At 40.4% G+C, this 15,450-nt stretch overlaps 1 protein-coding gene across 2 annotated transcripts in view; it reads left to right on the forward strand.

Annotated features, from left to right (window-relative positions):
• Positions 1-15,450, forward strand: part of LOC120056421 (teneurin-2-like) — a 375,571-nt gene that overhangs the window by 272,340 nt on the left and 87,781 nt on the right. For both annotated transcript variants that reach the window (XM_039004579.1, XM_039004578.1), the window contains exon 6: positions 10,177-10,415. In XM_039004579.1, the coding sequence (XP_038860507.1) occupies positions 10,177-10,415 (239 nt within the window). The remainder of the gene's footprint in view (positions 1-10,176; positions 10,416-15,450) is intronic.

A 15,450-nucleotide genomic window follows, 5' to 3' on the forward strand; every position in this document is an offset into this window, starting at 1 on the left:
ATTATTGTGGTTTTGTGGTATTATTATGGTATTACTGTGGTATTATTGTGGTATTATTGTGGTATTATGGTATTATTATGGTATTATTGTGGTATTATGGTGTTGTTGTGGTATTACTATGGTATTACTGTGGTATTATGGTGGTATTATTGTGGTATTATGGTATTATTATGGTATTATTGTGGTATTATGGTGTTGTTGTGGTATTATTGTGGTATTATGGTGTTATTGTGGTATTATTGTGGTATTATGGTGTTATTGTGGTATTATGGTGTTATTATGGTATTATGGTGTTGTTGTGGTATTATTGTGGTATTATGGTGTTATTGTGGTATTATGGTGTTGTTGTGGTATTATTCTGGTATTATGGTGTTATTGTGGTATTATGGCGTTGTTGTGGTATTATTGTGGTATTATGGTGTTATTGTGGTATTATTGTGGTATTATGGTGTTATTGTGGTATTATGGTGTTATTGTGGTGTTGTTGTGGTATTATTGTGGTATTATGGTGTTATTGTGGTATTACTGTGGTATTATGGTGTTATTGTGGTATTATGGTTGTATTATGGTGTTATTGTGGTGTTGTTGTGGTATTATTGTGGTATTATGGTATTATTATGGTATTATTGTGGTATTATGGTGTTGTTGTGGTATTATTGTGGTATTATGGTGTTATTGTGGTATTATTGTGGTATTATGGTGTTATTGTGGTATTATGGTGTTATTGTGGTATTATGGTGTTATTGTGTTATTATTGTGGTATTATGGTGTTATTGTGGTATTATGGTGTTATTGTGGTGTTGTTGTGGTATTATTGTGGTATTATGGTGTTATTGTGGTATTATTGTGGTATTATGGTGTTATTGTGGTATTATGGTTGTATTATGGTGTTATTGTGGTATTATGGTGTTATTGTGGTATTATGGCGTTGTTGTGGTATTATTGTGGTATTATGGTGTTATTGTGGTATTATGGTGTTATTGTGGTATTATTGTGGTATTATGGTGTTATTGTGGTATTGTGGTATTGTGGTATTATGGTATTATTATGGTATTATTGTGGTATTATGGTGTTATTGTGGTGTTGTTGTGGTATTATTGTGGTATTATGGCGTTGTTGTGGTATTATTGTGGTATTATGGTGTTGTTGTGGTATTATGGTGTTATTGCGGTATTATAGTGTTGTTGTGGTATTATTGTGGTATTGTGGTATTATTGTGGTATTATGGTGTTGTTGTGGTATTATTGTGGTATTATGGTGTTGTGGTATTATTGTGGTATTATGGTATTATTGTGGTATTATGGTGTTATTGTGGTATTATTGTGGTATTATGGTGTTATTGTGGTATTATGGTGTTATTGTGGTATTATGGCGTTGTTGTGGTATTATTGTGGTATTATGGTGTTATTGTGGTATTATTGTGGTATTATGGTATTACTATGGTATTATTGTGGTTTTGTGGTATTATTATGGTATTACTGTGGTATTATTGTGGTATTATTGTGGTATTATGGTATTATTATGGTATTATTGTGGTATTATGGTGTTGTTGTGGTATTACTATGGTATTACTGTGGTATTATGGTGGTATTATTGTGGTATTATGGTATTATTATGGTATTATTGTGGTATTATGGTGTTGTTGTGGTATTATTGTGGTATTATGGTGTTATTGTGGTATTATTGTGGTATTATGGTGTTATTGTGGTATTATGGTGTTATTATGGTATTATGGTGTTGTTGTGGTATTATTGTGGTATTATTGTGGTATTATGGTGTTATTGTGGTATTATTGTGGTATTATGGTGTTATTGTGGTATTATTGTGGTATTAGGGCGTTGTTGTGGTATTATTGTGGTATTATGGTGTTATTGTGGTATTATTGTGGTATTATGGTGTTATTGTGGTATTATGGTGTTATTGTGGTATTATGGCGTTGTTGTGGTATTATTGTGGTATTATGGTGTTATTGTGGTATTATGGTGTTGTTGTGGTATTATTGTGGTATTATGGTGTTATTGTGGTATTATGGCGTTGTTGTGGTATTATTGTGGTATTATGGTGTTATTGTGGTATTATTGTGGTATTATGGTGTTATTGTGGTATTATGGTTGTATTATGGTGTTATTGTGGTGTTGTTGTGGTATTATTGTGGTATTATGGTGTTATTGTGGTATTATGGTGTTATTGTGGTATTATGGTGTTATTGTGGTATTATGGTGTTATTGTGGTATTATGGTGTTGTTGTGGTATTATTGTGGTATTATGGTATTATTGTGGTATTATGGTGTTATTGTGGTATTATTGTGGTATTATGGTGTTATTGTGGTATTATTGTGGTATTATGGCGTTGTTGTGGTATTATGGCGTTGTTGTGGTATTATTGTGGTATTATGGTGTTATTGTGGTATTATTGTGGTATTATGGTGTTATTGCGGTATTATGGTGTTATTGCGGTATTATGGTGTTGTTGTGGTATTATTGTGGTATTATGGTGTTATTGTGGTATTATGGCGTTGTTGTGGTATTATGGCGTTGTTGTGGTATTATTGTGGTATTATGGTGTTATTGTGGTATTATGGTGTTATTGTGGTATTATGGTGTTGTTGTGGTATTATTGTGGTATTATGGTGTTATTGTGGTATTATGGCGTTGTTGTGGTATTATTGTGGTATTATGGCGTTATTGTGGTATTATGGTGTTGTTGTGGTATTATTGTGGTATTATGGCGTTATTGTGGTATTATGGTGTTGTTGTGGTATTATTGTGGTATTATGGTGTTATTGTGGTATTATGGCGTTGTTGTGGTATTATTGTGGTATTATGGTGTTATTGTGGTATTATTGTGGTATTATGGTGTTATTGTGGTATTATGGTATTATTGTGGTATTATGGTGTTGTTGTGGTATTATGGTGTTATTGTGGTATTATGGTGTTGTTGTGGTATTATTGTGGTATTATGGTATTATTGTGGTATTATGGTGTTATTGTGGTATTATGGCGTTGTTGTGGTATTATTGTGGTATTATGGTGTTATTGTGGTATTATTGTGGTATTATGGTGTTGTTGTGGTATTATTGTGGTATTATGGTATTATTGTGGTATTATGGTGTTATTGTGGTATTATGGCGTTGTTGTGGTATTATTGTGGTATTATGGTGTTATTGTGGTATTATGGTGTTATTGTGGTATTATGGTGTTGTTGTGGTATTATTGTGGTATTATGGTATTATTGTGGTATTATGGTGTTATTGTGGTATTATGGCGTTGTTGTGGTATTATTGTGGTATTATGGTGTTATTGTGGTATTATTGTGGTATTATGGTGTTGTTGTGGTATTATTGTGGTATTATGGTATTATTGTGGTATTATTGTGGTATTATGGTGTTATTGTGGTATTATGGTATTATTGTGGTATTATGGTGTTGTTGTGGTATCATTGTGGTATTATGGTGTTATTGTGGTATTATGGTGTTATTGTGGTGTTGTTGTGGTATTATTGTGGTATTATGGCGTTATTGTGGTATTATTGTGGTATTATGGTGTTATTGTGGTATTATTGTGGTATTATGGTATTATGGTGGTATTATTGTGGTATTATGGTATTATTATGGTATTATTGTGGTATTATGGTGTTATTGTGGTGTTGTTGTGGTATTATTGTGGTATTATGGTGTTATTGTGGTATTATGGTGTTATTGTGGTATTATTATGGTGTTGTTGTGGTATTATTGCAGTACATACTGGTACTGTATTACCATGTAAATATTGAAAACTGCCACGTTAAATGGTTATGTGTTTGTTTGTAGCTTGTTCAATTTCCAAATGGGGGACTAATGTGAAATGCCTTTTTGTTCACTGTTTCAACCCCACTGAGACCCAGTCTCTCTCTGAGACCCAGTCTCTAAATCTCTTAACTGTGAGCTCAGTCTAGGAGAGACATCTTCTGAGCTACGCTATATAAATTATTTTTTATCTGTGTTCAAATGCCACATTGTTAGTTGGCTGTTGTTGAAGTCTTCAAAGGTTGATTGATTGATTTTATTTGACAGTTTAAAAAAAGTACATATCTATCAGGGCCGGGACGATACCAATATCGCAATACTCGTTAGTATCGTGGCAAGGAAACAAAACGGATTTCACTTCTTTATGAAAACAGCCCTAATGTTGAAAACAAACATTATGCTGTCATCCAGATTCACATTCATTTATTTTCCAAGCTATAGCAACCAATATGTTACATACAGCAAGTTTTTAAAGGACCGACGTTTTTAAAGGACCAAATATTGCGATATTGGTATCGTCACAGCCCTAATATAGGCTACACGCAGTACATACATTAAAAACTAGTTAGGGATAACACAATTAAGTCAGTGACTTATTTCCTTTGTGGTCCCTTATATTGCATGGTGCAATACATTACATAGAGAAAACTATTGCAAGATCACTAAATCACTTCTAAAGGTACTAAACCAAATGATAAACCAGCCACACTAGGGTTTTTTCTCTCTTGTATATAGCCTCGTTATTGTTATTTTGTCTTACTATTTTTTTTAAACATTTTTCTTAGATTGTTGGCAAAGGGCTCGTATAAGTAAGCATTTCACAGTAAAATCTACACCTGTTGTATTCGGTGCATGTGGCAAATTTGATTTGATTTTGAACTCTCAAATCTTTTGATGTTGATTTTATTCGATTTAGATTGACTGGCTCTGGCACCTTCGTTGCGGTCAGGATGGTCCAGTGTCTTAACACCTACCTGAGTGGGTTGCAGACAGATCTGCCCCTGCTTGCATACCATCCTGGAGGTTTTGGAATTGAGAGAGACCGATTGGCAGCTAGAACCTCCAACAGTTCAGCCCTCCGTGCCTCGAATGCCAACCAGGGTTCATTACAACATTTTGCAAAATGTCTCTTGCCCTTGATAGCTTTACCATGATGTCCTGGTATGTCTGGCAGAATACTAATAAGTCTTGACTCCAGTTGAATTCCTGTTCATTATCTGTAAAATCTCCATTTACTTGTTAATTGCTCTGGCTTTTCACGCCCTCCCCCAGGATGAGAGAAATGTTTCATGTAAAAGAGAGACTATTTGCCCTCCTATTTTATTCTGGCTTGGTTTGTATTCGTCAGTGGTTCTGTTTAACTGTCTGTGTGGGTATTAACTCCTCTGTGAGTGGCATGTTGTGACCAATTTGCAAACAGGAGCAGGAAGGAAAGAAAATACTTTTACTGTAAGTGCTACTTAAAGGATGATAGACAAACATTTAGAAAAGTAAATACAAAAGACAAAAAAACCAAACGTCTCATCTGAAACGGAATAGCGTATACCTAGTAGGTGAGATTGGTTTCTTTTTCTACATCGTATAAAAAAATCTAATCATAATTCAAATGCAGCGTTAATGCTCTCTCTCCTCTGTTAAAATATGCAGGTATTTGATATTGCGTGTTGTCTAAAGCAATTCACGTTTGAAGGCCTTTTATTATGGGTTCATTTTGTCCTATAAGGCATTTGGTTGGTATTTTCACTGCAGGTCAACTGTCGGCTATAACCTTCATATAATGTACTTAGTCACAATGAAATTGATGATTCAGAACTGAAGATAATGTGAACAGGTATGTGAACTGAAGATAATGTGAGGAGGTATGTGAACTGAAGGTAATGTGAACAGGTATGTGAACTGAAGGTAATGTGAGGAGGCATGTGAACTGAAGATAATGTGAGGAGGCATGTGAACTGAAGATAATGTGAGGAGGTATGTGAACTGAAGGTAATGTGAACAGGTATGTGAACTGAAGGTAATGTGAGGAGGTATGTGAACTGAAGGTAATGTGAGGAGGTATGTGAACTGAAGGTAATGTGAGGAGGTATGTGAACTGAGGGTAATGTGAGGAGGCATGTGAACTGAGGGTAATGTGAGGAGGTATGTGAACTGAGGGTAATGTGAGGAGGTATGTGAACTGAAGATAATGTGAGGAGGTATGTGAACTGAAGGTAATGTGAGGAGGTATGTGAACTGAAGGTAATGTGAGGAGGCATGTGAACTGAAGATAATGTGAGGAGGTATGTGAACTGAAGGTAATGTGAGGAGGTATGTGAACTGAAGGTAATGTGAGGAGGCATGTGAACTGAAGATAATGTGAGGAGGTATGTGATCTGAAGATAATGTGAGGAGGTATGTGAACTGAAGGTAATGTGAACAGGTATGTGAACTGAAGGTAATGTGAGGAGGCATGTGAACTGAAGATAATGTGAGGAGGCATGTGAACTGAAGATAATGTGAGGAGGTATGTGAACTGAAGGTAATGTGAACAGGTATGTGAACTGAAGGTAATGTGAGGAGGTATGTGAACTGAAGGTAATGTGAGGAGGTATGTGAACTGAGGGTAATGTGAGGAGGCATGTGAACTGAGGGTAATGTGAGGAGGTATGTGAACTGAGGGTAATGTGAGGAGGTATGTGAACTGAAGATAATGTGAGGAGGTATGTGAACTGAAGGTAATGTGAGGAGGTATGTGAACTGAAGGTAATGTGAGGAGGCATGTGAACTGAAGATAATGTGAGGAGGTATGTGAACTGAAGGTAATGTGAGGAGGTATGTGAACTGAAGGTAATGTGAGGAGGCATGTGAACTGAAGATAATGTGAGGAGGTATGTGATCTGAAGATAATGTGAGGAGGTATGTGAACTGAAGGTAATGTGAGGAGGCATGTGAACTGAAGGTAATGTGAGGAGGCATGTGAACTGAAGATAATGTGAGGAGGCATGTGAACTGAAGATAATGTGAGGAGGCATGTGAACTGAAGGTAATGTGAGGAGGCATGTGAACTGAATGTTATCTTGGGCTAAAGTGGTATTGTAATAACTGCTGAATAGCATGTTTATTTCACTGTTGACAGATGTGGACCCCACACTGCCTTCTTTGTCATGTCAGGAGAGATAATATGATCTAGTGTATGTTGTGAGAACATTGTGTTGTATGATTCAAATGATAATACCCACACGTAATAAACTGTGATTTCTCATCCATCTCCTCTCGTCACTCTATTTAGTACTTGTCAAAGCCATTATACTATCTCTGTTGCAAAGCTGTCTCTGATAACGGCTATATAACTAGTTCCCTGGTGGATAAAATATGATTGATTTATGGATTAATTTACCTGCCGCCTGCCATGTTGCAATTAACATGCATCTAGCTGAGAGGATATTCTCTCCACTAACGCAGTGTGATGTGATGGCCGCGGGAAGCGGCCTGCCTGCCTGCCTGTCACCATGGTACAAGCCATTAATCAGGCAGCTTCGGCGGGCAAGCCAGGCTAAGGGGCAGGATGCTAACCTCGGCCATGTTTTCATTAGTGCACGGACACAGCTGTTAGGAGGGCTGCTGGGGGAGACGGGTCAGAGGTCCCATTGTCACTCCTTTCCCAGTGTAATACATTCTCAGGTTGCCGCGGTGACACCGCTTTTCACTGTCTTCATCCCCTTTATACTTAGGAGTATAGGCAATGATACTCTGAGGCCTGGGCAATGATACTCTGAGGCCTGGGCAATGATACTCTGAGGCCTGGGCAATGATACTCTGAGGCCTGGGCAATGATACTCTGAGGCCTGGGCAATGATACTCTGAGGCCTGGGCAATGATACTCTGAGGCCTGGGCAATGATACTCTGAGGCAGTAACGGCCAACTGGAAAGTCAGCATGTGTGCATCGTAGTAGGCTGAACTCATATTTAACACAGCCAAAAATGGGGATCAACCCATCAAATACATCAAACATATCCTTTGATGTAATCCCTTTGATCACCCCTCGCAGTTTCTCTGTCAATATAAGACATATATACACAGTATATTTAATATATTATGTTCAGAACAAACCATCACTCAAGGTGTTTATTTGACTTCACACAGGTGGGAGATTATTAGAGTGAATTGAAGGTTGATTATTAGGTCACATTTTAGAGACCTTGGGATTAGTGGGGTGTGTGTTGATCTCAGCAGCTAGCCATCATTTGATATTGACTGGTGGGGGAGACAGGCTAGTCAGCCCACTTTATCAGCACTATTCCAGGTGAGGAATGCCGATATACAATCATCATGGCTATGAAAAACAGGCTCTTGCCTTGAGCAGGTTTCACAGTTGACCTTGACTGCCTGTAAAGCCCAATGTTAAACTGATCCCAAATGTAAAGACTGACAGAGACACGTTGAGGTAGGGCCTTGAGTTATGAGATGTACACACGCCTCCTACACTTTGTTTTTGCAACTAACCATTTTTTTCCCCCTCACACAGCCTCACTTTTTCTCTCACTCATATCTATGTCATTCTATTCCTTTCTCACCCCATTAAATTATTTCTGAGCTGACGCTGTCATTTGAACCAAACCGGTGAATTAAGAATTGAGTGAGGCTTGACACCTACTTCAAAGGAGCGCTCTTTTCCTTTACAACTCATAGTCAATTTAACAAACATCTTTTACATATTTCCTCCTTATTTTGTACTAGTTTTTCCCAGACCTTTCCCATCCTTGGCGTTCTCAAGTAGTTGGTGGTTGGTTGAGAGACGAGCTGTGGAGAGCCTGTTAGCGTTACTGTCAGTGTACTCCTGCTAGGATTGATCAGACCCCATGAAGACCTTACCTCAGGAGAAGAGACTCGTTAATTGGTAGATATACACCATTGATCTAGTCACTGCTTCTCAAACTGAGGAGAGGAGACGAAACTGTCATCTTTTTGTGTGGAAGTGAATAAATCAAATCAAATGTTATTTGTCACATGCGCCGAATACAACAGGTGTAGTAGACCTTACAGTGAAATGCTGAATACATCAGGTGTAGTAGACCTTACAGTGAAATGCTGAATACATCAGGTGTAGTAGACCTTACAGTGAAATGCTGAATACATCAGGTGTAGTAGACCTTACAGTGAAATGCTGAATACATCAGGTGTAGTAGACCTTACAGTGAAATGCTGAATACATCAGGTGTAGTAGACCTTACAGTGAAATGCTGAATACATCAGGTGTAGTAGACCTTACAGTGAAATGCTGAATACAGCAGGTGTAGTAGACCTCACAGTGAAATGCTGAATACAGCAGGTGTAGTAGACCTTACAGTGAGTTAAGAAAATATTTACTAAATAAACAAAACAAAAAAAGTAACACAATAAAATAACAATAACGAGGCTACGTACAGGGAGTAGCGGTACCGAGTCATTATTACAGAGTAGAAGGAGGAAGATGGAGTTTGGGGTGTGTGGTGATTTGATGTGATGTGGGGGGAGGGGCTGTTGAAGTGGAAAGGGAGAGATCAGTAAGAGAGTTATAGCTTCCCTCAGTTGTTGGAGGTGAGAGAGAGATGGGGGGGGGGGGGGGGGGGGGGTCGTTTTGGGCTTCCTTCCCCATCCGGCCTGGAGATGTGGAAGGAGATCTGAGAGGAGAGTGCTTCTGGGTTTAGTGTGGGGAAGCAGCTTGTGAGAGCTTCTGACCGGCATCAAAGCGGCATGGTCAACTGTCTTCCACTTTCATCCCAATCCCATCTGCCTTCTCGTGGACCTCCCCTGGCCCGCCGCCCACCTGGCGCAGGGCACTGGCTTGGCACTGTGGTCTGCCCATAGCCAAGCCGGGCACCGGACACAGCCCACAGAGTCAGACTGCCTCTCTGACTGTAAAGAGGGCAATGAGGTGCTGGGGGAGAGATACTGTTAAAACAGACTGACTTAACTACAGTATTTACTAAGCTTTTATATTGGTATATTTGCAGTACGTTGTTTTAGGTAGAAATGAGACTGATGACAACGAAGAAGCAGTTCATTCTTATTCTCTCTAAGCACTAACGACGATAATGACCATCATCAAATGCTGGGTAGGCGTCTGGAAGGAGATATGAAACAATCTTTATATTCTGTATGCTTTTAGCTGTATAATTCGGTGTCTCTAGACCAATTTGAAGTGTGAATAAGTTTTAAGAATAAGAAAATCAATGCATGTAAATGACCGGTGAATAATTGCTGCTGGAATATAGAGGAGCACTTCATTGCTCCAGATGTCTCATTATATTCAGAAAGCGACTGTTCACTCCAACGCAATTTACACATTCTATTGGTAATAGAGACCATGTAGCAGCTGATTCTAACTCTCTGTGTCCTCTCTTTCTCTCTCTTTCTCTCCATCGCTGTAGGCATTTCCTGTTTAAAACACCGTCCGGGACCACTCCCCTGTTCAGCAGCTCGTCTCCAGGGTACCCGCTGACATCTGGGACCGTCTACTCCCCCCCGCCGCGGCTGCTACCCAGAAACACCTTCTCTAGGAGCTCCTTCAAGCTGAAGAAACCCTCCAAGTACTGCAGCTGGAAATGTGCTGCCGTGTCGGCCATCGCTGCTGCCGTCCTGCTGGTCGTGCTGCTCTCCTACTTCATAGGTAGGCTACAATACAGTACAATACAGAACAGTACAATTCAATACAGTACAATACAATACAATACAGAACAGTACAATTCAATACAGTACAATACAGTACAATACAGTACAGTACAGTACAGTGCAATACAATTGGGTACAATACAGCACAGTACAATACGTACAATACAGTACAATACAGTACAGTACAGTACAATACAGTACAGTACAATACAGTACAATACAATACAGTACAATACAGTAGAGTACAATACAATACAGTACAGCAGGCCCCCTTGTTATTGTGATACGCTATCTTCTGCAGTGGTGGAAAAGTCATACTTGAGTGAAGGTAAAGATACATTCATAGAAAATGACTCCGGTAAAAGTCACCCAGTAAAATGCTTTTTGAGTAAAAGTCTAAAAGTAGCTGGTTTCAAATGTACTTAAGTACAGTGGTGGAAAAAGTACTAAATTCTCATACTCATCCCGAGTGGCACAGCGGTCTAAGGCACTGCATCTCAGTGCTAGAGGCGTCACTACAGACACCCTGGTTTGAATCCAGATTGTATCAGAACCGGCCGTGATTGGGAATCCCATAGGGCAGCGCACAATAGGCCCAGCATCATCTGGGGTAGGCCGTCATTGTAAATAATAATTTGTTCTTAACTGACTTGCCTGGTTAAATACATGTTAAATAAAAAGTGGAACTGACAGCATTTTAGCAATATGAAATCTTATTCAAATCTGTTCATATACACCCCTAGGAATAATATCAATTTTATTTGTACATTTTGTACATTTTCTGACAAGCATACACTTACAGTAGATATGAACATTTTCACATCTTCAGAAATCCATAGACTGTTTGGGAACGACGGAGAGTAAAGCATTTGTGAAAATTCTATAGCAATATAGATTGGGAAAGCAGCTGTGGTTTTGGACAATTAATAGACACTGCAGTAAATAAAACCTAAAAAAACATCTGTCTCGTCCAGGACCATGGAGTCTATAGACCGGTGCGCCATAGCCAATCAGAGCTACAGTAGGCCTTTATGCAAATACGCCATTTGCCACACGGGTCTGCCATAATTCACTTTGAACTGGACTGTGTGTTTACAGGCAGTAGCAACAGCATGACTAGATCATTAGAACGAACACATTCGCCAAAAGCCACAAAATACACCTGAATGGATCTTTGCAAATGTGTAAATACCACGGGAGAGATCTTACATTTGGGAACTTTACAGTCCAATTGATCAAACAACCATATACAGGTAGGCCATCTCTCCCTCAGTTATGCACATCAACAAAAATAAGATCAACAAACTAATGGTAGCCAAAGCGAGATGAGCTAAAATCTAACGAGAGAACATTAGATAGACCCTCTCAAACTTTTTCATCTAAGTTAGTTGGACGCCAAAATTGCACTGATAAACGATGGGGAATAGTAGCCTGCTTGTCCTTCTGCAGTTTGCCTGTCAATACATGCTTGTCCCAACCCACATTTTGACAACTGAATGGGAACTTGCCTGCCCGCCCATTTGATCGATGCCAAATACATTTGATTGACAACTTAAGGTGCGTTCGTAAATTGCCTCCAGTGTGTCTGTGTGCGCTCTGGGTCGTTTGTAAATTCAGAGCGTTGTCAGATTGTCTGAGTGCCCACTGCAGTATTGACACTGGACGCTCTGGCCAAGAAGTAGGGTTGATCTGGGCGTTATTCACAACGGCAGTCAAGCACCCAAGCTAACTTGCTAAAGTTGGCTAGCTTTCTGGACTTCCAGACACAAATGAGAGAACACCTCACTCTGACCATTTTAATCGCCCTAGCAGAGCTGGTTAGACTGTTCACATGTTATCAAAATCATTAGTGACTAACTGTGCTGCTGGCAACAATTTAATAACTTTTTTTGCAGATGTTTACTGACATCGGTCATATACAACAGGTGTTGCATGTTCGTAAATTCGTCAGTTATTCTGCGTTTTGGCACACAGATGAGAGTGCTCTGAAATCGGAGTAGATAGCTCAAGTGAATTTACGAACGCAAGGGATATGCTGACTGGATAAAAGTTGTTCAAGTTCAGCATAGCTAGCTAACGTTAGCTAACTAGCAAAGCGATTGACATTTCTTGCTAGCTAACCAAATGACACCTGCATCTCTAGCTGTAGCCACCAAAGAAAAACGAAAGTCGGTCACTTACCCATCCAATGACATGACATCCTCCCAGCAGGTAACTAGCTAATGTTAGGCACCGTGTTTTTAGCTTGATAAATAAATAGATAAATAAATAGATACGCTAGCCTATTAGCCGTGACTGACTTGTGATCGTTCCCCTTACTAGTTTGATTATATTGACATCCCCAGCCTTAGTTATATTCGTCCGTTTTTGTCCAAAATATTGAGTCATTGAACCTGGAACAGTGCATCCTGAATGGAGGCAGCAAACAATGTACCAGATCAGCTGGGATTTACAACCTGATAGCAATATGTTTGGGACTACCAAGAAATGTATTGGTGAATTACATTCATCATGTATTGAACTGCATCCATCTATTCTGGGATGGCAATGCGTTATTATTGATAGGTGCTTGAATTGGACCATAGTTCTGTCATGCCTGAGCATTCAAAATGTACTGAGTACTTTTTGGTGTCAGGGAAAACGTATAGGAGTAAAAAATACGTATTTTCTTTAGGAATGTGTAAAAGTTGTCTAGAATATAGATACCCACAAAAAGAACATTTAAATTTTGAGTCATTTAAGCAGATGATTTCATACAGAGAAACTTACAGTAAGGAGTGCATACATCTTCATACTGGTCTCACGTGGGAATCAAACCCACAACTATGGCATTGCAAGCACTATGCTCTACCAACTGAGCTAATACTTTAAAGTATTTTTACTTAAGTACATTATACCACTGATCTGTTATCCGATTGGCTTGGCGCATTTAACCTGTTTGGGAATGAACTAGAAAATATTCAAACCTGATAATATTATTGTCAATGGTATGGTTGACTGGCATACCTTTAAGCCTATCTCTCTAATGACATTAAAATTCATAAATACTTGACAGGGCAAAGCAAATTGTTAAAAGCATGCACATATATCATAATTAGCTTGGCATTTGACATACAATGGATCAATACGGGCCTGAGTGCATATTATGTTGGCTATTATATTATGTCAAATTTATTCATGTATGACCCAGATGAAGTACTTGGAAAGAATTTGAAGACTCAGCCTACTCTAGCCGTACTCCATGATCGATTTCATCACATAATATTTACTATTTGCATTTTGTTTTGTGAGGTAATGATGTATAGTCTAGAATGAGGTGTCTCAGGCAGTGTTCAGGTCTGACATGGTGATTGTGAGTCATCGCAGCATGGCGGGGTGCAGTGAGCTGTGCTGTTAGCTCCACACACCAGGCTGAGAGAGAGAGAGAGCCGACCGCTCCCCAAGCCATGCTCTTTTGAGGACTGTGGGCATGGTCGATACCGAGGCGTATAGCGTTAGCCGTAGAGAGGAAGAGAGAGAGAGAGAGAGAGAGAGAGAGGGAGCAGAGCCCACTGCAGGAGTGGCACAGGCTGGGAAATGAGAGCGAAAACCTCAAAGGGGCTTTGATGAGCCGATCAAGAGCCTTACTGTGGTCACATAATAACAGCTAAGGCCAATCTCTGTGTGGAGGAATGATGTAGGAATATCTACACACAGATACTATGTACCGTGTGCCAGTTTCTCTACGGGGGACTGTAGTGGTATTGAGAGCTGGCTGAATGTGCTGTATTAAGGGCTCTGTGTGGCAGGAATAGAGAGTTGTGTGGCCAAGGCAATGCGGCAGTGTGGTTTTATTTAGACCTCACCCTTATTATAGGGCTTCACTGTTTGGAATTGCCATGTTTGTGGAGATATTTATTCACTGTGATATTCCGTTGACACGCTTGTCCTTTTCAAAGCTGAAGACACACTCACAGGAGAGAGAGAGAGAGAGAGAGAGAGAGAGAGAGAGAGAGAGAGAGAGAGAGAGAGAGAGAGAGAGAGAGAGAGAGAGAGAGAGAGAGAGAGAGAGAGAGAGAGAGAGAGAGAGAGAGAGAGAGAGAGAGAGAGAGAGAGAGAGAGAGAGAGAGAGAGAGAGAGAGAGAGAGAGATGGCTCATTGACTTTGCGCAGCCGTGGGTAGAGGCTGGCTGTGTGTGTGCAGAGGTGAAACTCCCCCATTACCTGTGGGATTATGTTCGCATGGTGTGGCACGCAGGCACACAGAGGGAGGCACTGGCCACCGCTCAGCAGACAGAGCACTCCATATCCTCTGCGCCGGTCAGGGCTCTACAGTCTGAGCGGTTCTGATCCAGCCTTTCGAGCCGTGCCAATACTCAGCGGGCCCGGACCTCTGAGCAGAACCGACCCCTGTGCGTGCGCACAAACTGCAGAAAGAAATGTGGTCATGGCTTTTTACAAGCAAACAAAACTGGGCCGCTGAGCTCTCCACTGCAGACACAGACACAGACAGACACAGACAGACAGTGCCACAGGCACAGCCACAGGCACAGACACTGCCACAGACACAGCTACTGAGCTCTCCACTGCAGACACTGCCACAGGCACAGACACTACCACAGACACTGACGCCGCCACAGACACCGCCATAGACACAGACACAGACACTGAGCTCTCCACTGCAGCCACAAACACAAACACGTACACAGACACCGCCACTGCCACAGACACAGTCACAGACACAGACACTGCCACAGACACCGCCACAGACACATCCACTGAGCTCTCCACTGCAGCCACAGACACGGGCACAGACACATACACAGACACAGACACATACACAGTCACTGCCACAGACACAGCCACTGCCACAGCCACTGACACAGACACAGCCACTGCCACAGACACATACACATACACAGCCACTGCCACAGCCACAGACAAAGACACAGACACAGCCATAGACTCCGCTGAGAGAGGGAGGCCCAGACTGTTCCTGGGAAATCGGCATTAATGCATTTGGAAACACAGCAGCCAGGCAAATATAGAGTATTT

This window comes from Salvelinus namaycush, chromosome 12 (assembly GCF_016432855.1).
Source record: "Salvelinus namaycush isolate Seneca chromosome 12, SaNama_1.0, whole genome shotgun sequence".
Lineage (NCBI taxonomy): Eukaryota > Metazoa > Chordata > Actinopteri > Salmoniformes > Salmonidae > Salvelinus > Salvelinus namaycush.